The 20938-nt window shown below is 36.6% G+C and overlaps 4 protein-coding genes across 7 annotated transcripts; 3 read left to right on the forward strand and 1 right to left on the reverse strand.

The window, feature by feature from the left end:
• On the forward strand, positions 339–4628 carry LOC109726571 (protein NRT1/ PTR FAMILY 4.4-like). The gene is made up of 5 exons (XM_020256231.1): positions 339–677; positions 1165–1382; positions 1781–2224; positions 3228–3355; positions 3661–4628. Exons 1-5 carry the CDS (start codon positions 545–547, stop codon positions 4529–4531), a joined length of 1794 nt encoding a protein of 597 aa, XP_020111820.1. The 5' UTR covers positions 339–544; the 3' UTR covers positions 4532–4628.
• LOC109726572 (immune-associated nucleotide-binding protein 9-like) lies at positions 4792–9291 on the reverse strand. Of its 2 annotated transcripts, none has more exons than XM_020256233.1 (6): positions 9154–9291; positions 7681–7929; positions 6845–7119; positions 6314–6478; positions 6095–6229; positions 4792–5297 (listed from the first exon to the last, which is right to left on the reverse strand). In XM_020256233.1, exons 2-6 carry the CDS (start codon positions 7907–7909, stop codon positions 5085–5087), a joined length of 1017 nt encoding a protein of 338 aa, XP_020111822.1. In that variant the 5' UTR covers positions 7910–7929; positions 9154–9291; the 3' UTR covers positions 4792–5084. The 2 variants fall into 2 exon arrangements, with proteins under 2 accessions (XP_020111822.1, XP_020111821.1); XM_020256232.1 differs by lacking the exon at positions 9154–9291 and adding an exon at positions 8535–8565.
• Positions 10267–15202, forward strand: LOC109726526 (uncharacterized protein At4g26450). Of its 3 annotated transcripts, none has more exons than XM_020256150.1 (5): positions 10267–10480; positions 11457–13179; positions 13629–13806; positions 13981–14029; positions 14634–15202. In XM_020256150.1, exons 2-5 carry the CDS (start codon positions 11516–11518, stop codon positions 14684–14686), a joined length of 1944 nt encoding a protein of 647 aa, XP_020111739.1. In that variant the 5' UTR covers positions 10267–10480; positions 11457–11515; the 3' UTR covers positions 14687–15202. The 3 variants fall into 3 exon arrangements, with proteins under 3 accessions (XP_020111739.1, XP_020111738.1, XP_020111740.1); XM_020256149.1 differs by having other exon boundaries at positions 10267–10421; XM_020256151.1 differs by having other exon boundaries at positions 10267–10421; positions 13632–13806.
• Positions 15924–19776, forward strand: LOC109726852 (nuclear speckle splicing regulatory protein 1-like). Its single transcript, XM_020256670.1, has 6 exons — positions 15924–16080; positions 16907–17112; positions 17227–17349; positions 18051–18269; positions 18556–18979; positions 19333–19776. The coding sequence occupies exons 2-5, from the start codon at positions 16945–16947 to the stop codon at positions 18970–18972; spliced, it is 927 nt and encodes a 308-aa protein (XP_020112259.1). The 5' UTR covers positions 15924–16080; positions 16907–16944; the 3' UTR covers positions 18973–18979; positions 19333–19776.

The following is a 20938-nucleotide window of genomic DNA, read 5'->3' on the forward strand; positions in this document are numbered from 1 at the left end:
TTAAATAACAGTATTTTAATATGTTAAATATAGTGTAATTTTCCATGTTTGAGCTCCATATAAATTTTGGCGTGGACTTGAATTAAATAGTAAAAATTAAATAAAACTAAAGGAAAAAAAAAAACTTAAAAGTTATGCCGTCGTATGCCTGATACTATACAAAATTGAATATCTCTAAAAACTTAAGCTGCTAAAGAATAATAAAAGTTTAGAATTTTATATTTATACATTGGCAATTGACATTGAAATAATGAAGGGGTGGATAGAGACAAGGTACAAAGATATATGAATCCACAACCATAACTTTTTCTCATTTCTCTCTCTCACCAACCCATCACTTTAGTCTCTCTCTCTCTCTCTCTCATCAAAATAGTATAAATAACTGAATCAACCTGCCTTGGTTTTACCCCAAAGTCCTAATGAGAAGGAGAACATCACACTTTGTGCAGTTGATTGTGAGCTCATCAGCAAGAGATTCACCACCCCCCCTACTAAATCACAAGAAAAAAGGAGTGGTGGTGGTGGTGTGAGAGAAGGAGAAAAGATGGATACCCATACAAGAGAGAGCTTCAAAGGGGAGTGCTCTAATTTGCTTGCTGAGGTTTCTGTTGATTGGAGGGGCAGGCCCTGCAAACCTAACAAGCATGGTGGCATGAGAGCTGCAATCTTTGTACTAGGTCTCTCTCTCTCTCTCTCTCTCTCTCTCTCTCTCTCTCTCTCTCTCTCTCTCTCTCACTCTCTCTCTCTCACTCTCTCTCATTACAAAACCATGATGAGATTACTATGGCTTATTGCAAGAGCTCAACTTCAGTAGCTCTGACTAAGGTCTCATTTGGAAATGCATTCTTCGAAAGCAACTGCTTTAATGCTTCGAAACCACTTTGGAGCTTCGCTCATCCAGTATTCAATGGAAGCTTATTTTCTACTTAAGATCTAGTTTGGAAATGCATTTTTTTTTAAAAAAAAAACTACTCGCTCTCGTGCTTCAGAATCCAATGCTATGTACAAACATATAGTACTTTTGTTTGACTACTGTATTTGCAAAGTTCAAAAAGTATTAAAGTGGTTGCGTTTGAAAAACGCATTTTGAACTAAGCTAGCTTGATATATAGCTAGGCCTAAATTATGTGTTCAAATTAAGTCAGATTCATCCTCTCTTTTTAGGTATCCAAGCATTTGAGATCATGGCAATTGCAGCTGTGGGGAACAACCTAATCACATATGTGTTCAATGAGATGCATTTTCCTCTATCAAAATCAGCAAACATAGTGACCAACTTTGTTGGGACCATCTTTCTCCTGTCCCTGTTTGGTGGGTTCCTCTCAGATTCTTACTTGGGGTGCTTCTGGACCATGTTGATCTTCGGATTTGTTGAGCTCTCAGTAAGTTTTTTTTTTTTTTTTCCTTTTTTCGTAATGATTTTTCTCAAATGTTACTGATGAGTCGGTACTTTTATGTGGCAGTAGATTAGTGGCTCAACTTTTTAGATTCGTAACATAATTCGGCTATCACTTCGAAATGCTGACTCATTGAGTATTAGTAATCAACTTTTAGGACTAAAAAACTACCCCTCAACTATAGGATCACAACACAAAGTTCTGAAAGATATATAGATGCCATAACATGCTTCTGAAATTGCTTATTAGTTAATCAGAATCATACATCATAATTAATCCTCTACTAAATGATCATATTGGTCCATAAGAGTGACACATTTTATCAAATTTCTTCTAAAAATAAAATAAAATTTCTTTCTATGTGACTTACTACTCCATAATAGGGCTTCATACTACTATCAATCCAAGCCCATCTCCCCCAACTGAGACCACCCCAATGCAACATGCTATCCCAAGAAGATCACTGCACTGAAGCCAAGGGGTTCAAGTCCACAATCTTCTTCATGGCCCTCTATTTGGTTGCTTTAGGGAGTGGGTGTTTGAAACCCAACATGATAGCCCATGGAGGAGACCAATTCAAGGAGGATGATGATCCAAAGCACTCAAAGAAGCTCTCCACTTACTTCAACTCAGCTTATTTCAGCTTCTGCTTTGGGGAGCTCATAGCTCTCACTGTGCTGGTTTGGGTCCAAACCAGATCAGGGATGGACATTGGTTTTGGTGTCTCAGCTGTTGCTATGGCTCTGGGGCTCATTAGTTTGTGCTCTGGGTTCTTTTTCTACAGGAATAAACCTCCCCAGGGTAGTATATTTACCCCAATAGCAAGAGTAAGTTACTCTCTCCTTAATTATAACCTCTTTATTTATTTATTTATTTATTTTGCTCATTGATTAATAGGGTAAAAATATAGGCTTTTTTTAAGCTCTTAATTTCAGGGAATAATATCAGAAACACAGTATTTATAGAGGGTGTTATTATACCTTTATTTTTAGTTTTTTCCCTGAATAATAGTGCATGTTGTGTAAGATTTAGGGTTAATTTCTACTTATTTGGTGGATGCTTGAGGAAAATGCTAAGGATATAAGGTTTGTATAAAGCAAAATGAGCAACTTCACATTTAGATTTTTTTGCTATTCCCTGGGCATCATTAAAACAATTTACTCTTGTTTTGTTGGTGATGTAGGATTCAAAGAGTGGAAGGAGTATTTTGTTGATTAGTCACTGTCCTTAGTCAAAAAGGTTCCCTGGTTTTATTCAAAATAAAAGTATAGAATAATGGTCATCACTTTATACTACACTTGTTCAAGGACTAATTCTATGATTGATTGCAACTTTACTCTTATAATTTAAGTCAATAAGGCCAATAATTCATGCTCAATTCTATGTCTATTTAGATTACATTTTTGAACTACTTAATTTTTTTTTGTCTATTAGAACCTTTTTGAACTACTAATTATTATGTCATGAAAAGAATATTAGATCTTAAATTTGTCCTCATGTGTCCTTGTGCTTTTTCTAGGCATCTTGAGGTTAGGTATATATGATAACATATCTAACTACTTTACTCTAGCTAGTGGTGATGTATGCACATGTTTTTTTTTTCTTTTTCCTCAATTGTTTTTTTGTGTCAATTGTTGTTTGTTTTCTTCTTCATGCTTTGTTGTTTGCTAATGATTGTTGAAACCAATCTTGTACTTTTCCACCAATTTGATGTGTGTTGTTGACTTGTTAAGATATTTAATACAAGGGTCATATAAATCAATTATAAGGAGCCATTTTGATCAGATCTTTTGAGTCTAATATAGTTTCTCTAATCTGAGAAATTTGTAGGTCTTTGTAGCTGCATTTACCAAGAGGAAGCAGATTTGCCCTTCTAGTACCGAAATGCTCTACCGAAGCGAGAACACGAATGCACCGAACCGTGCTGTCGGAAGCTTTCGCCACACAAACAAATTCAGGTGATTAGTGCACCTATCAATCATCTAGACCTAATCAGAAATGACCATCAAACTAGCAAAGACCAAACTGTGCCCTTTATCGTGAATACAATCGAGAAAGTTAAATTGAATGTAAAAGCTAAGAATACAACACTCTCTTCTTTCAAATCAACCTTCCATTTCTCTTCTCCGTCAGTTTCTCGATCTTCTCATTAGCGACCCGAGATACCTGGTAACAATCGTTGAGAAATTCGATAAAACCGTATACGAGAGTCGAAGCTTTTCGCGTTTGCTTACGCATGCCGTCATTTCGGTTCAATATTTAGGTTCTTGGACAAAGCATGCATCAAAGTTCAGGATGGTTCCAACATGAATGAGAGCCCATGGAGACTCTGCACTGTGACCCAGGTGGAGCAGGTGAAAACCATCCTCTCAGTGATCCCCATCTTCGCATGCACCATCATCTTCAACACCATCTTAGCCCAGCTCCAGACATTCTCAGTGCAGCAGGGGAGCTCCATGAACACCCACCTCACAAGATCCTTCAGCATCCCCCCTGCTTCTCTGCAAGCAATTCCCTACCTCATGCTCATCCTTCTGGTCCCCATGTATGAGCTCCTCTTCGTGCCGACCGTGCGAAGGATCACGAAAAGGGAGTCGGGCATCACTCCGCTGCAGAGAATCGGGGTCGGGCTCTTCACGGTGACCTTCTCGATGGTGGCGGCCGCGCTCGTCGAGAGGAGGAGGAGAGAGGCTGCTGTGGGGTCAGAGAAGCAGATGAGCATATTCTGGACAGCCCCACAGTTCCTCATCTTTGGGCTGTCTGAGATGTTCACTGCAGTGGGGCTTATTGAGTTCTTCTACAAGGAGTCACTGGGTGGGATCCAATCCTTCTTGACAGCAATGACCTACTGCTCCTACTCATTTGGCTTCTACCTGAGCTCTCTGCTGGTCTCACTGGTGAACAAGATCACAACTAGTGGGAGCAACTCAAAAAAAGGGTGGTTGAGTGATAATGATCTCAACAAGGATAGATTGGATCTCTTCTACTGGCTCTTAGCAGGGCTCAGTGTGCTCAACTTCTTCAACTATATCTTTTGGTCCAAATGGTATTCAAATACCCCCCCATCAAGCAGTTCACAGGGTGGTGGTGGCAGAACCCTGAAGGACAATGAAGTTGACAATATACATGTGTAGAAAATGCATAGAATCCCCTCTCTGTACCCTCTGTTTTATGTGTAGCTTGTAAAGTACAAAGATACTAATATAGACCAGAAACTTTGGGGAATTTTAAGTTTCACTTCTTAGAAGGAAACAGGGAACTTAAGAAACAACTCGAACTCAATCTAGTGTGTATATATATATATATATACATATCGACAAATATAAACGTATATAACCACAACCGATAACTACCACTTTCACAAAAGACACCATCTGGAAAATGGATACCCAAATAAGCAAACAAACAAACAGAGATTTTAGCTTTGTACTGTATACATGTAGCAGATCCATTAGTACTGGCTGGTTCCAAACAACTTCATGTTGGAAAACAAATATGTAACCGGTTTCAAGGGAGTTTCAACAGTCGTATTCGGGTCATTCAAACCGCTATATACACATGTTTTATCTATGATTCTGTGCAACAACAACTTCACAAAAAATGCCGTCTAAAATGGGAAACCTGAGCCAATGAAACCATAGAAGCAAACTCGATTTTGAGCATTATGGTCTGCTGATGATGCGGAGACTAAAGGATGTGGCACTTCCTACTCCCGGCGAGCTGTCTGAATTCCTCGTTTTCTCTGTAAGCCTTCTCCAGGCTAGCTTTGAGCTTTTGAATCTCGTCGTCGGATTTTATCCTCGCTTCAGTAGCGAACTTCTCCGCTTCCAATCTAGCAGCTTGCTCTTCAGCCAGCTGTCTCTCGAGCTTCTCGATAGTACTGTTTAGTTTCTCTTCTACCTATAGAAGGAAATAATTGGGAATTAGGGTTTCACGAATCATTGCATGTAGTAGAGATATATACGCATATAACTGTATAGAATTATCCGATATGTACACAGCCTCACAGTAACAGAACTTTCCCGTATACAATACAGAAACTTAGTTTCTAGCAAACAAGCCTAGAGCACTTCTCATAATTCAAAACCCTCCTCTCCGCATGAGTTGGTGACTCCCCAACTAAAAGAAGGATGATTTTGTAGGAAGTTGCATCTTCGATGGGTATGTAGACTATTTGGATTTTATAGGGGTAGATATATGTAAATAGATGATTTTGCAGGGATATATATTTTAAAGTACCTGTTTAGTACTATGTTAGACTAAAGAGTTACGCTCCAAATATTCAAACCCGAATTACAATAATATAGTACACCTATACACTTCATTAAAAAGACTAAGCCTGTGATAGTCTTGGAGACAAATTTAAGATCCAGCTAGAGGCTTAACCTGCGCAATCAACAACACTAAGCACACATATATTCATAATTCCAACAATTCCTTTTTTTCAACCAAAAAAAAAAAGTGGAAAAGTCATGTATGTGATTAGGACAATACATGGGAACATTAATGAGACTAAAGAGTGATGGCATTACACAAAGACAACATTGAATCACCGTACAGGCATTAAAGTAATTGCTTTCAGCAAGTCTCAAATCCAATTCTCAGCAATAAACTCTATTTTTCTGAAGCTGGTAATATTGAAGAACATTAAACAAAGTAGATAAGCCAGCAAGATAATATCAGTTTTAAATATTTACCATCTTAGTAATCCGTGTGAGCTGCTCATCATATGACTTATAAATCTCTTGCTTCAAATCATTTATCTGTTGTTCTGAATAACCCTTCAAGGATTCAACAACTTTCTCTTTCTCAAGCAATTTTGATGCCCCATCCTGTAATGAAAAAAATATGATCAAGTAATACACCTACGCAGATCCAATATTACATCAACATTTAGACCAAAAGGTGCGCACTACCTTAAGCTCAGCAAAAATCTTATCTGAAAATGGTTTTCCTCCGTTACTGCTTAACACCAAGTCAACAAGACGAAACAATTCATTGACTTGCGCAGCTTGCACAGCCTTATCCTTGGTCTTGTTATTGAAAAGTACCACTCTGTTTTTACACAACTGTATAATTTTCTGCAGAGAAAATACTACAAGAATTACATGAGAGATCATTGGTGCTATTTAAGCATACAAAGAATTATCTAGTTATGCCAGTTCTTATTTTTACATACTCTTCTTCTCAAGCATCTCAGTTCTTGATGCTATATTTCTTGATCATGTAGTAGTTACGTGGAGATTTTACATGTATGCCCTGCTATCTCTTTACACGAAAATCCCTTAAAATCTGATATTTCATGTGTAAACCCTTTAAGTCATAGGTAAAAATTCAGGTTTTGCAGGAGAATCTTAGCAAATAGATAGTTTTGCGGAGTTATATAGAATAATATCTCAATACATCGAGTGAGAAAAATCAAACAAAAAGCGGTTTTAAAACCAAACCTGCAAAGGTTTGGGGGCATGATCGACATAATCCTTGAAGGTCATTCCATCTTCTTCAAGATCATCTCCACCAGTAAAAACAACAATCATGTGGTCGACAATTTTCTCACCAAAGAAAGTCTGCAACCTCTCGATAGTAGTCTCTTCTTCTTCTGAGAAGCGTGCTCTAATAGAGAAAACCATAAGCACCGCATGAATGCCGTCCTTGGCCATAGTAATGCATTTTACTATCTCTTTGCCAATAAACTCGGATCCACCTGACCAATCAAATAGTCCTGCAAAAGATAAGAAATATAAGTAGGTTTCACGGAATGCTGTACATTTTCAGCATTTACAAAGGGTCCTAGCTCCCAGAATATGATATAGCAGGCCCTGAAATCGTGTAGCATCTTGGGCATCTTTTCAAGTCTCATTCCCTTCATGTCACAACTTGAGATCTTATGTTTTCTACGTAAAGCCCGCATGAGTAAGAACGTCTTTCTTCTGGGGTTACTATCACAATTGTGATAGTTTCAATAAAGGCGACGTTTGTTGTTCAATTAAATAAAAAAGAAAAACATTTCACTGAACAAAATTGTGCTGGACCACAAGGAGCTATGTTAAAATTTAGAACTAGTAAGAGATGAAAGACGCATTGCATGTTCAAAGACTCTACTACAGGATAAGTATAGTCTCTACTCGTAAATGCATGATACTTGAAAGTCGTAATATCTAATTAGAGTACTAAACTCTAAGGTTAGGCAATATTTTCAGCCAAAATCTTAGCGTACCATAATTAACCAAAGAGCAAGAAATTATACGTAAGGGATGAGGACATCCACGATAAACATGCGTACCGGGGGTGTCAATAACATTAACCATACGTCCATCTCCTAAAGTGGTGCTCTCCATTTCGCAAGTGTTCGTCACGCCAACAGGGCAGTTTTTCGACACGAATGCCTTCCTCCCTAGAATGCTGTTTCCAGTCGCACTTTTACCGTAGCCGAGTTTTCCGACGAGAACGACAGTATTGGCGATGTCATACACGGGATCCCAGCCATCATAGCACACGCCTCCACCCATCATGCAATCACAAGCGAAAAGACCTTTGAAAAAAGATCAGCAAAGGGTTAGAAACTTAGAATAGTCGTTTTACGCAACGGCGATTACATAGAATTCACTGATTACTTCTACAGATCTCAGAAGTTACATGGAAATTACTAACAACAAAGGTATATTGATTTGACATTGCCAAATTGCTAATATAACCCAATGAAATATACCTCCTGGATACAAACAGACACTCCACTCAAATTTCTTGTTATGTAGAGATCCCTCAACTATTTTCCTTTTGATTGGTAGCCCCTTAATGTTTTATATTCTTTTGATTTCATCTAATAAATTGAAGATTTTTTTAAAAAAAAAAACCTAATAGTGATTCTTTTAACTTTTAACTGTTCCAAATGCTTTTTTAATTCAATATGGAAAAATAATTCACACCAAGACAATGAAAAGTTGAGGTGGGTATCAACCCAGAAAAAAACAAAGTTGGGGGAACTATTTCAAAATAGTCTAAAAGTGAGGGTGCTTGATACAATATTTCCCAAAAATTTAGGAGTAACATATGACATGCAATAATCATGTTTGTTCTATATATTTGCATAAATGAAATTTTAATTTCATAAAAACATGCTGATATTAATAAATTAACCTTTTCCTCTACCCATCACTCATTCCCGCTTAATTTACCACACCACACATATAAAATAAATAAATAAATAAATAAAAAGAAAAATTCTTAAAAGTAAGAATCTATAAAAGCATGAGAGAATAAAGTTGGACTAAAAATTCGGAAAAAAAAATCGAAAAAAAGAGAAAAATTCGGAGAATAATCCATTGTAGCTCAAGAAGAAGAATCCGAGTGTGAAGAGGGGGTAAAAATGCATCAAGATCTCTCAACTATAGGCCATATTGAAATGACCCCCTCAACTTTAATTTTTCTACTAACACCGCCATAAATTCAAAACTCTACCAAATTTGTTGTCAAAATTATCAAACTCAACAAGAATTTTAACTTAATCAACTACAATAACACAAATCAAGGAAAATTACAACTTAGAAGCAATATCATCAATCAAGAAAAGCAAATTCGAGGAACGTACATCAAAATCGCGTGTAGTTGAGGGGTAACAGAGTACATTTTAACCTAAAAATTTCAAATCAACGACAACTGAGACCTCAAACATGAGATTCTCAAAAATGGATAAAAAAAAACTCGAAAAAATTCGCAAAAAATCCCGAAAACAGAAGAAGAGAAGTGGGAGAATTACTCGCTGTAGCTCCGAATCAGATCGAATAGATCAATACAAAGAAAAAGATGATGAAATCGCGAGGCGAATGCGACGGGAACGAAGAAGAAGCAGCAGCAGCAGAGACCGACGAAGACGAGGCGTGCGAGGAGAGTTATCTAAAAATGTATAAGAATTTGGGTAAAATATATGGATGGTCCCTGTACTATTTTTGTATTTTAACATAATCCTCTTCGTTGCTTACAAAATAATAATTACACTTTGGTCCTCAAAATGAAAATCTATAGCTGCACAATATTTTTATTTCTTAAATTCTAATTTTTATTATAAATTTTAATTCAAATTTTATAAATTATTACAACTAAATTTTATAATTTAATTTAGTTAACTAAATACTGATATATCTTAATTATAAAAATAATTGATAATAATGAGGTAATAATTAAGATGGCATCTTACTATTATAACATCAACATGTTAATATTTAGTTAATAAATTGAATTATGTAACTGCATTATAATAATCTATAAAATTTAAGTAAAAAATTACGACTAAAATTAAATAAAACAAAAAAAAAATTAGGGAATAAAATCAAAATATTTAAATATTAGGTAGTTGTTTTCAAGGACCTAATATAAAATTGACTCCCTAACTAATTTTAATCAGCCCTGTTTAAAATGTATGGACACCCCCTAAAGTTTAACAAATTTTGAAATTGATCTTCTAAATTTCTTTTTATTTGATTTGCCCTCGCTCTACTTACTTATTGTTTGACTTACATCTTTTTCTTAATAATTTTGATAATTTTATTAGAATCAAAATAAATGCCCACGAGAGATGCGCATAATTAATAATTATTTTAGTGTAAAGAAAAAATTATGTGCATCTTTTCGTAGGTGATTGATTCCAACAAAAATCTCAAAATTGTTAATGGAAGGAGTAAAATCAAACGATTAATAAGCGAAAAGGATGCGATTCAAATAAAAAGAAAATCCAGGGGGTTGAATTGCAAAACTTGTTAAAGTTTAGGGGGTGCCTATACGGTTCGGAGTCCGGTTTGGTCCGAATCCGAACCGGTGCGGTCTAAATTCGAACCGGAGTGGTAATTTGGAAATGTGAACTCAATTAACGGCCCACTCCAAACCCTAACCCCGAACTCGATTTCGTCGCACGATTCCTCGTCCTCGCCCTATTCTTCTTCTTCTTCTTCTTGTTCCTCTTGCGCTCTTCTCCACCTCCTCCTCCCAAATTCTCTACCCTAATCGACCTCTTCGCTCGATGCAGGATCGGTAATTACTCTACTCTTCTTCGCTGATTTGATCTCCAGGTTTTTTTCTCTTTTTGTAAGGTAATTTAGCAGATCCAATCAATTCTTTTTTTCCCTTCTTTTTTTCATTTTTTCGGTTAATTTTTGTTGATCTTTGCATGAGGCAATAGGGTTTAGGAGCTCAATTCATTGAAAAGTGTTGTTTGTTGTGAGATTTTAATCTGTGTTGCAGTTAAGGATGGAAATTTTTGGGGATTGAACTGTTTAAGTGACAAATTCGGGGACTAGATCGAAATATCCCTGCATTTTAACTTTTTTTTTTTTGTAATTTAATTGTAAATAGATTCGAAAGGTTATTTGATAGGTTCAAGAGAGCTTATTTAATGTATGATAATTTATGTTATCGAAAAACTAGCGTGTGAGGAATCTTAAAGGAGTTAAATTTTAGGGTTTATTAGTGAAATAACAAGAACTATGATAAAAGGAGTGAGAAAAAACCACCAAATATATGTACTGATTATAAGAATATAGTATGTAGTATATTGATAGATATAGATGTGGATTTTTTTTTTTGGATGTTTTCTCATGGATACTACGAGCCTAATATGACTCGAATAGTATCCATAGAACATTAGCATGAACATAAGATGCGGGACATGCCATAACTCAGATGCTTTGAATCATCAGCTTCGTAAAAAAATGGGACGTGGACAAGGGATATCATAGTTTTAATGAGAAAATGTACATTTCGTTATTTTTAAGAGAAATAAATTCACATTATTATGCCCTCTCCTATAGGTTGTTACTGATTTTCCTTAAACGTGTAATATGTAAGACAAAAGAATAATTATATGAATATAGATTCTAGTGAATATATTTAATTTAAAATTTTCATCATGCAACATAAATAGTACAAAATTTATTTGACAATCACTTATTGAACACTTTATGGAACGTAATTGGAGAAATAACTTCTTATATTTTGATGCATTTGCCTATATTGGATAAAACTGCATAGACGTGCTTTTTCCTAATCTCTTGTTCTTTTGAATAACAGTGTCATAACGCAGTGACCGTGAAGGAAATAAAAAAATCCAGCTGAAATTGCAGCCAAAAATGCAGTCCAGGAATCGAGTTCCGGTAGACGGAGCAAGGTCAGGATCGGCGGCGGCACTTGGTATAGCATCAGGCCGAATCTCCCCCTTCGGCCGGAGCCGTGGCCATGTCAACTTCGCACATGGCAACACCAAGCCCTTCTATCCCCCTCCTCCTCCTCCTCATCGGAAGTTTGAGATTCTTATGGAAGCTGGCCGCCTTGCTGCTGAGTACTTAATCTCGAAGGGCAAGCTCCCCCCTAGCTCGCTGCCCGTGAGCTGGCCCAGTAACAGTATTCCCGACCAAGTCGGTTGCCGAACTTCAGCTCTAGATCGGCTTGGGAACTCGGGGCCTGCCGATGTGGGCCCATGTCGGAGAGGATTCAATGATGAGTACAACCGCGTAAATTCAAGAAGAAATGGCAGAGGAAGGCGGAAATTTGGGTTCTACAATCGAAATTATTCGGATTGGGGTAGGGAGAGAGGAAGGAATAATGGGCCGTGGATGGAAAGAAGTGGTAGGGGTTATTCTGATAGTGTGGAGGACGAAGAAGAAGAAGATGTTGCTCCCGGGTATAGTAGAGATCGTAGAGGCGGGAACGATGAAGTTGGGAGTAGTGTTTCAGGAGTAGCTGGGCCGTTAAAGGGTGAAGAAGTAACTGGTGAAGTTATAGGAGAATCAGATTTTGATGATACGGGATCAAAGGCTAGCTCTTGTAGTGCTAGGAAAGACCCACCTTTGGAGGGGCAGGGTGATGTTAATATGAACAAAGGGATGGATGATGATGATAATAAAGTATTGAACTCGGATGGGACGGAGGTTAAGAGCTGCGAGAGCAGCGAGTTGGAGAAGAAGGATTCAAAAGAGGAAGCTTTGGACGGTAAGGCTCTTAATTATGAAGACGAATCAGTTAATAAACATGGGAGTGGTTTACTTAAATACTGTGGGTTTGCTAAAGTGCCAACTAAGCCACGGTCAGCATTGGCACATAGAAATGTAGTGGTTGATCAAGGTCCGACTGAGATGGTATTAGATGAGGCTCACGCTGAGAATAAAGACCAGAAAGATAGTTTAGATTGCAAAACATCTTCCAATTCTGTTCTTGCAAGTGAGACAGTAGAACAAGATGACCCACAAAATGGATCTACTAAAAGTAACCCAGATAATGAAACATCTATAGCGATTTCCGAAACAAAAGAGGGGGATAGCAATTCACAGCATTGCCAAATGGAAGAAGGTAAAGGGGTGAATGACTTGTCTCCATCAAGAACATTTCAAGAGAACAATAATGTACGAGATGAAGAGATGACCGAGTCAGATGAGCAAGAGAAAGCAGGTGGGCCTAATTTATTTCCTAGTGCCGGAGCTGAACCCATTGATAAGATGGAAGAAGTGAAGCGGAATAATCGGCCCACTTCGTTTAAGATCCGCGATCTTAACCTGATGGAAAGCCCGGAAATTACCGAGATACTTGATGATCATGATTTGGAACATCAAGCTGCTTCTGGCGCTTCTTTGGAATCTCCGAAGCAGCTGCCTGTAGATTTTGGTCTGTCTGTTGGTAAAAATGCCAAGGACACAAATGGCTACAACCGGATCTCAAGTGATGATAAAGTAATTCAAGTAATTGATCTTGAAGATGATTCCCCTGTAGAAATCAGTGCTTGTGATTCTTCAAAGCCTAAGTGAGTTTCTTTTGCAACTCATACTGTTTTTTTGTTACTGCCTTGTAACTCCTGTCCACTTCATTAGTGAATGGTTCTTTTTTTTTTTCTCAATTGTTAAAATGTACATGAACATACCTGGACTATAGCGCATTATGAAATGGATACTTTAAAATTTTTCACTTTACTACCTGATCAAACAGTTACTTTGATTTGAGTACTTCTCCATCGGAACTTTATGGTACTCTTTACCTTTTTTGACAGTTTATGTATTCTATAGCTTATAGGGAAGTTCTGTTTCTTACTAGAGAAAACAATAAATTCTTACAGAACTTGATGGAATCTTCTGAAATCCCAATAACTGTATAATCAGATAGCAAAATCAATTTTGTTATTCAAGTAAGGTTGTACATTTTTATCTTTTGTTAAATCTTTTCAAGTTTTAAGTACAAACTAACATACTTGTAAAGCAGGAATGATGGGATATACCCAAATATGGAAAATATGCTGCACCAGGACGGGCCTCGGGATGTGATTCCTGGTATTCAGGATGGCTATAGTCTTGCAATTTCTGATTATCTTGGAGCTGATATTTGCCCAACAATACAAGCAGATCTTCAGGGCGGAATACATCTACATGGTCCAGAGGTGAGAGCGATCGCTTTGTCTTTATATTCTGTACTCCATAAACCGCCGAATGGCTTTATACCTTTTTTCATGAAGTACTGTTCCTGTTGCTGGGGATAGCTTTACATGTAATAAAGTGGCCGTGCTTGTATTAGTCAACAAATAACTGAATCTTTACTCGGGTTTCTTCTGCAGGGGTTTCCTGGTGTGGATGATCCATTTTATGGAGGTCTTGGAGATATAGGTACATTGATATGTAGCCCCTTTGCATTTCCAATTATCATCTTAAGTTGTAGCTAACTAATGTCATTGAGATTTGTTATTATTGGTTATATACCCACTACCTGCATTTCTTTTCCTATGAAGGAATATTAAGGACTCTGCAAAGTTGATCAAAACATTTTGCTAAAATCTTTCTATTTACAGGAAAATAGCAAACCCTCATTCTTCTAAGCTAGTGTTCTACAGAGAAGATCTGGTTAGAAAATACCATAAAATTACCATGCACGTCTTTTTTATATGAAAAAATCTAATATCCTTAGTCAGGGTATGGCATCTGCTAGATATGTTTCTTTTATAACTTTATTTGTCCTTCGTTTTCCAAAGAGCGGAAAAGATGGAGTAGATCTAACTTTAGGTTCGCTTATAGTTGAGGGGATCTCAGTACATATTTTTACCTAAAACTTTGTTTTATTATTCCTCTCTAACTAGGATGTTAGTTTCATCAAAAGTTGACATGAAACTGGAGCGGTTATTTCCTACTATCCTTAAGAGATAAAGATAATTGTTAATGATTTAAACCTTTGCATTTCTTGTCAGAATTTAAATGGCATTTAATTCATTTGCAGGTTTTATGGAGGTCTGGGACCAGCCGCCGCAGGATTATGAGAAGTTCTTTTGATCATATTCGAGTCGAGTCCAGCACCGAATCCTACTTACTCGGGAAAATGTTAATTTGGATAAGTGAAGGAAAAGAACAAGAAAATGTCGAATGTAGAGAAATAAATAGATTTCGCCTTCTGAATCGCGGTGTTGTAATTCTCCTCTCTTCATAACAAGCATCAAAATGTTCATAACATAATCTTGCTGTTCTGCTGGATGAAGCCGCATCGTATTTTATGATGTACGACGTACGTTGACTAATGAGATCCGGGTTGTATGCTTCTCTGGTGTTGATTATCTTTTGTTTCTCGACTCGAAGGAATCGGTTGTTCCTGATATATAATTGTTATAGTTGATTTAGCTAGTTTTGCAAGAAAAAAAAAAATTTTCTTTTTTTTTTACATGTTATGGGGGTTTTACTTTTAGCTCTTGTGGCCTCTGCAGATATGACTACTGCTATATTTGCTTTGTACTTGAGAAACAATAATGATTATAAAACACTCAAAAAGATAATATTGGGTGACCATATGTAAAATGTAGAGCTCTCTCTCTCTCTCCCTCTCTCTCTCTCTCTCTCTCTCTCTCTCTTGTTTGTTTGATTCAAATGCATTAATATCTTGTTTGCTGTATCTTCCTTGTTTGTGCAAGGAATATGTAGCAGTTGGTTCTCAGGAAACTATGGAAAATATGAAAATATGTTTGCTGATAACTCTGTTTTTTTTTTTTCCCCAGAAAAAAAAATTCATAAATAACTTTACAGGTGCAATGCATTACATTAAGCAATTGAAGTAATTAAGGTGGGTGTAAATTTTATATAGGGACAACTTCAAATACCACCCTTATAGTTCAGCATTTTCTCATTTAGTACCTTATGATTTAAACTGTATTATTTTAGTACCCTCTGATTTCGTTTTTTTTTTTTCGTTATCCCTTTTGTTAATTTTTTCGTTAAATTAATAAGAAAGTTAAATCTACATAGTAGTAAAGTAAAAATTTCGTAAATCATTGGATACTGAAGTGAATATTCAATAAACCATATGAGGTATCTGAAGTTTTTTTCTATATATTTTAACGGAGGGGTTAACGGAAATAGAAAAATAAAATTACAAGATATTAAAGTGATACACTTTAAATCATAGGGTAGGGGGGATATTTAAAGTTTGAGGACTGGAATTAAATTATCTAAACGATCAGGGACTAGCTGTGCAATTTAACCAAATTATATAGTGCGGATCGAACACGCGACTGAGACCCCCACCCCCTCTCTCTCTCCTTCCTCGCCGGAGCGCCGCCGTGGGACGCCGCAGCAGCTACGGTCGCCGCCGCCGCTCCTCCGCCGCCCCGATTTCGAGTCAGCTTCGCCGGAGGGCTCCGTTGGACCCCTCAAGGGTTCGATTCGTCTCCCAATTTGAGGTAATTTGGGGAAATTTCGGTGTCTTAGGGTTTTCATGATCGTTTCATGTCGGTGGATTGATATGTGACTGTGTTGGGTTCCTTTTTGGATCGAACTGGTTACAAGGATACTTGTTTTTAGATTAAAAAAACTTCAAGCAGCCCCTTGCGACTATTGCACTGTGTTCCTCTTTTAGTTTCTGTTTTAGTAAGGTTTAGGTTATAAATTTTTGGATCTTGGGTAGAATTGTATTTTTTTGGAATGTCATCCAATCACACTGACTACAATGTTATTTCAACCTGCGTCACATTATTCATATACGAATTAGAAAAGTTTTTTTTTTGGATAAAGGAGTAATTTTTATGCTCAAGATGCTCAATTCATGGCAAACTGGTCCCTAAATCATCAGATTTGGTTATACTTATTGAAATCCTCCGCAATCATCAGAAATCATGCCTCCAAATCTCTAATTTGGATGATTCGTAATAAGTTGTTAGTTTTTCGCAAGGATCTGTTATTGAAAAGATATCTATGTTCTGCACTTTTGTAAGCCACAAGATGGTAGAATATGTGGTTTATCACCTTGTACTCAAACAATGTAGCTTTTGTTACTATCTGTTTTATTGGTATGTTATTGCAGAAAACTTAAACAGAAAGAACATGCGACAAAATGCTAAACTTTGGCCACAGGGAAGTGAACTGCAATATCACAATAACACAGAATAATAACATTTTAAAGACTTTGAGATGAGCAAGCGTTCTACAGAACTTAAAGAGGAGCTTCTTGAATTGTTTGAATTTTTCTGAAAACAATGTTGCATGTGATAACAGCTACTTTGATTTTAGGCAAAGATAAAGAATCGTGGAGATAGTACAAGCAAGCGATGGAGAAGAAATACGGGCTCCAGCTTCGAATCCCAAAATCGCAGTCAAAGCCGACAGCATCGAGGCCTCCTGCTCCTCCGCCGGCATTTGCTTTCGGCGGTGATGATGAGGACGACGTTGAGAGGGAAATCTCTCGCCAGGCCTCCAAGAACAAGGCCCTACAGAAGGTAAATTTGATCTTTAGTTCTCCTTATTATTGTTATCAATCATTTGGAGAATTGACGATTTGCTTCCTCCTCACGGACCTCTTCCAATTTTTGCACTTTGGAAAAATCATAAAGGTAGAGGAGCAGCACAAGAAGGCGCTTGAAGAGGATCCCTCGGTCTTCGACTATGATGGGGTATATGATGAGATGAAGGAGAAGATCGTGCGCCCCAAGATCCAGGACAAAACTGAGAGAAAGGTTCTTTTTTCTTTTTCTTTCACAATTTCCTAGTTTTACTTTGCTTGCGAGATGCATATCTATGTTTACTATGCAGAAATACTTTTTATCATAGAAGATGCATAAAAGTTTCATGAAATTGGATATAGTGTGAAGAATGTAGAATTCGTTTGGCAAATGTCCCAAACAGGAATTGTGCACCATCTAGAAGATGTATGCACTTTTTTTGCCTTTGCAGAGTGCTGGTTGGCCACCAGAGCCTGTTCAAATCATTCATAGGAGGGTGGTTCCATTTGTTTGGGCATTGGACTTTCTGATCAAGTTGTTGCATCCACTTGTATAGTGTATACATGATGTGAAAGAGAGAAGGATTCATTGAAAGTCTCATCTCAGAGCCCGGTGCTATTCTTATTTCGCATTGCTTGTTACTGCTCTTCAATACCTCATTCATAGCAGGGTAGTTACATTGACAACTAAGACGAATAGTTGCGAGTAAAAAATATTAGCATTTTAGAGTTCTTTGTACAGATTGTTTGATAGTTTGGAACCAGGCAACATTTTTGTTTAAATTCCCTGATCTCTGTCTTTATCCTAGGTTTAATTTTTCATACATTTGTTGGTTATTTTGTACTGTGTGTTTTAGGATTTCCATTTGTTGGTATCATAACCTTATATGGATGCCTTTTCATGCATCCTCTGATGGCATTTATTCTTAATTGCAGTCAAAGTATATTGAAGTACTTATGGACAAAGCAAAACAACGTGAGCGTGAACATGAGATTATCTACGAGAAGAAACTGCTGAAAGAAAGGAGCAAGGACGATCACCTCTTTGCTGACAAAGAGAAGTTTGTAACAAGTGCCTATAAGAAAAAGCTTGCTGAGCAGGCAAAATGGTTGGAAGAAGAGAGGTTGCGGCAAATTCGTGAGGAAAAGGAGGATGTAAGTGTTCTAAATTTTTTTTTTAATCAATATTTTCCTATTTCTTTACCATGTGGTTTGTGCTTCCCGAATGGATCTTACGGATGCTGAGCTGTTTGTCGTGCTTAAAGCTGGTCTTCCATGCTTTAATCAGCACAGGAAATATAGAAGAATGTTTTCACTGTTCTTGTTATACTTATGCATCGCACTGCAAGATGACAACTACTCCTGTTAGCAGTTTCCTCTCGCATAAGCTCTGTTTCTCTTACATTGTAATACTCTAACTCGACCTCGTCTCTTTTGAAAGGTAACCAAGAAGAAAGATTTGAGTGACTTCTACTTTGGTCTCAATAAGAATGTTGCTTTTGGTGCTCGATTGAATGAGGACCCAAAGCCAACACAACATAACGAAGCAAATGATAGCACCCAGGAAAGTCAAGCAAGCAAGCAGGATGCTAAGGAATCTCACCATTCTCCTCAACGTAGAGAGGAAGCCAATAGAGAACCTAAAATGATCGACCGTGCTAAGAACAGTTCTGAAGAAGTTGTAGCGGAGGCTGTATCAGCGGTCCCTGCAGGAAGTACCTCGGTGGAGGACAAGATCAATGTTGATCAAGCATTGGCATCTCAGGCGACAACCGCTGAGCATTATAAAAGGAGCGAGGATGCATTGGCTGCTGCGAGAGAACGGTTTATGGCACGAAAGAGAGCTAGAGAACAATAACTTGGAGGTATAGGCAGGATTTTTCTTTTTATCTTTTTCTGTATTAAGTACGAACTGATCTTCTAATGAAAGTTTTTCGTCATATCGACGTATTAACCCCTGCTTGATTATCCATTCACTAATATGTAATATATCACTGTGAACTTTGAATTTTCCTTCTTGCTTACATGCACTAACAAAAAGTTCCCTCTACAGCTGCTAGATTGTTTTTTCAGGGTTTTATGTAAAAATCCTTTTTCCAGATTATTTTGTCATTTGATCTGATTCCTTTCGTGATCCTTTTTACATTTTTCTTTAGTTATTTCAACAACATATGTGATTTGATCTTTATTAACTAACATAATGTCAAACTTTCGCCAGGGTGCGATATGGACATCATATATTGTGACTCGAGTCACTTGGCGATCCGACATGCTCGATTGCTCGACTGTATAAACAATCATGATCCAACTACTTGTACTTTATGAGAAGATACAGGACAAGTGGAACTCAGATGCGAAACAAATACGAGTGTGTAAGCCGGTTTTGAGCACCGAACCCTGTATGTCGAAAGTGATGAAATAAGTTAGATTTTAAACATTATCATTGCCCTTTTTAAATTCCTTGTAATCTCCTGTAAGTTGATTGCCTGTTGTACAGCAAGTAACTAGGATCTCTTTATCGCATATTATTTAGTGAAAAAAGAAAGAATACTATAATTTGCTTTAGAAAACTCCGCAGGTAAAATTACGGGTAATCTCCAAACTTTTGATGAATCACAATTTGGTTCTCGATCTTTCAAATGCTTTGCTTAGTTTGAACAAAGGCTTGTTATCTTACTCCCCACTTGCATCAACAAATCTTTTTGTTGCTTTAGTGGTATTGTGCTCATGAAGTATATACTTGGTGTTATATATTTTGTTAATACCCTTGATGACTTTGTGATTGAAAACAAATAGTTGGTGTGTTTTCCTCTCAATCTGATGTGGTTTGGATGTGTTCTTGACTCATTAAAACTGGATTAGATTAGATAAGATGGTGGAATAAGTAATCATCCCATTGTTTTCTTTTTTTAATTATTATGAGTTGTGTGAATGCGCCGCCTTTGATTGGCCCACTCTGCTATTAAACTGGGGATTGTTTGGATTAAACTGTCTCAATGTAGTCCTCAAGTTCTTTTTTTCATTCTTTGTGTTTTTTGGACTTTGTCTTTTTATTTTTTTTATGTGAAAAGTATGAAAGGGAAAATGTGGAGCTTATTTATATTTATATTGTAATTAGTGATGTAACAATAACTAAAGTATTACATTATCGTCACACCAACACTATATTATTATTAGAAAAAATTTCAAATACCGCCTCTATGGTTTCACACTTTTTAACTTTAGTAACAATAACTAAAGTATTACATTATCGTTACACCAACATTACATTATTATTATTAGGAAAAATTTCAAATACTGCCCATGTGATTTCACACTTTTCCACTTTAGTGCCTTGTGCTTTAAAGTGTATTAATTTAGTGACATGTTTTTTCATTTTTAATTTTTTATTATAGATTTCATTAATATTTTTTATTAAATTGATGATAAAGTTAAAACTAAAAGATACTAAAGTGAATATTCGATAAACTTAGGTGGGGTGGGGTATATAAAGTTATTCGTATATAATTTAATAAAATATTAATAGAAAAATTGATGAAAAAATAAAAATGAAATCACAAGATACTAAATTGATACACTTTAAACCACAGGGTACTAAATTGAGAAAGCACGAAATCACGGGGGTGGTATTTGAAATTTACCCTTATTATTAAGTTAGCTAAATTAGACAACAAAATTCGCTTGTAATAGTTCAAAATATTTGAATCTACAATAATAAAAATTTAAAATTTTAAAAAGTAAATTTACAAAACCAAAGCGGCGTATGCGAACCAAAAAGTGTACAATTTAACATTAAAAAAAAAAAAAAAAAAAAAAAAAAAAAA

Source organism: Ananas comosus, linkage group 21 (genome assembly GCF_001540865.1).
Source record: "Ananas comosus cultivar F153 linkage group 21, ASM154086v1, whole genome shotgun sequence".
Lineage (NCBI taxonomy): Eukaryota > Viridiplantae > Streptophyta > Magnoliopsida > Poales > Bromeliaceae > Ananas > Ananas comosus.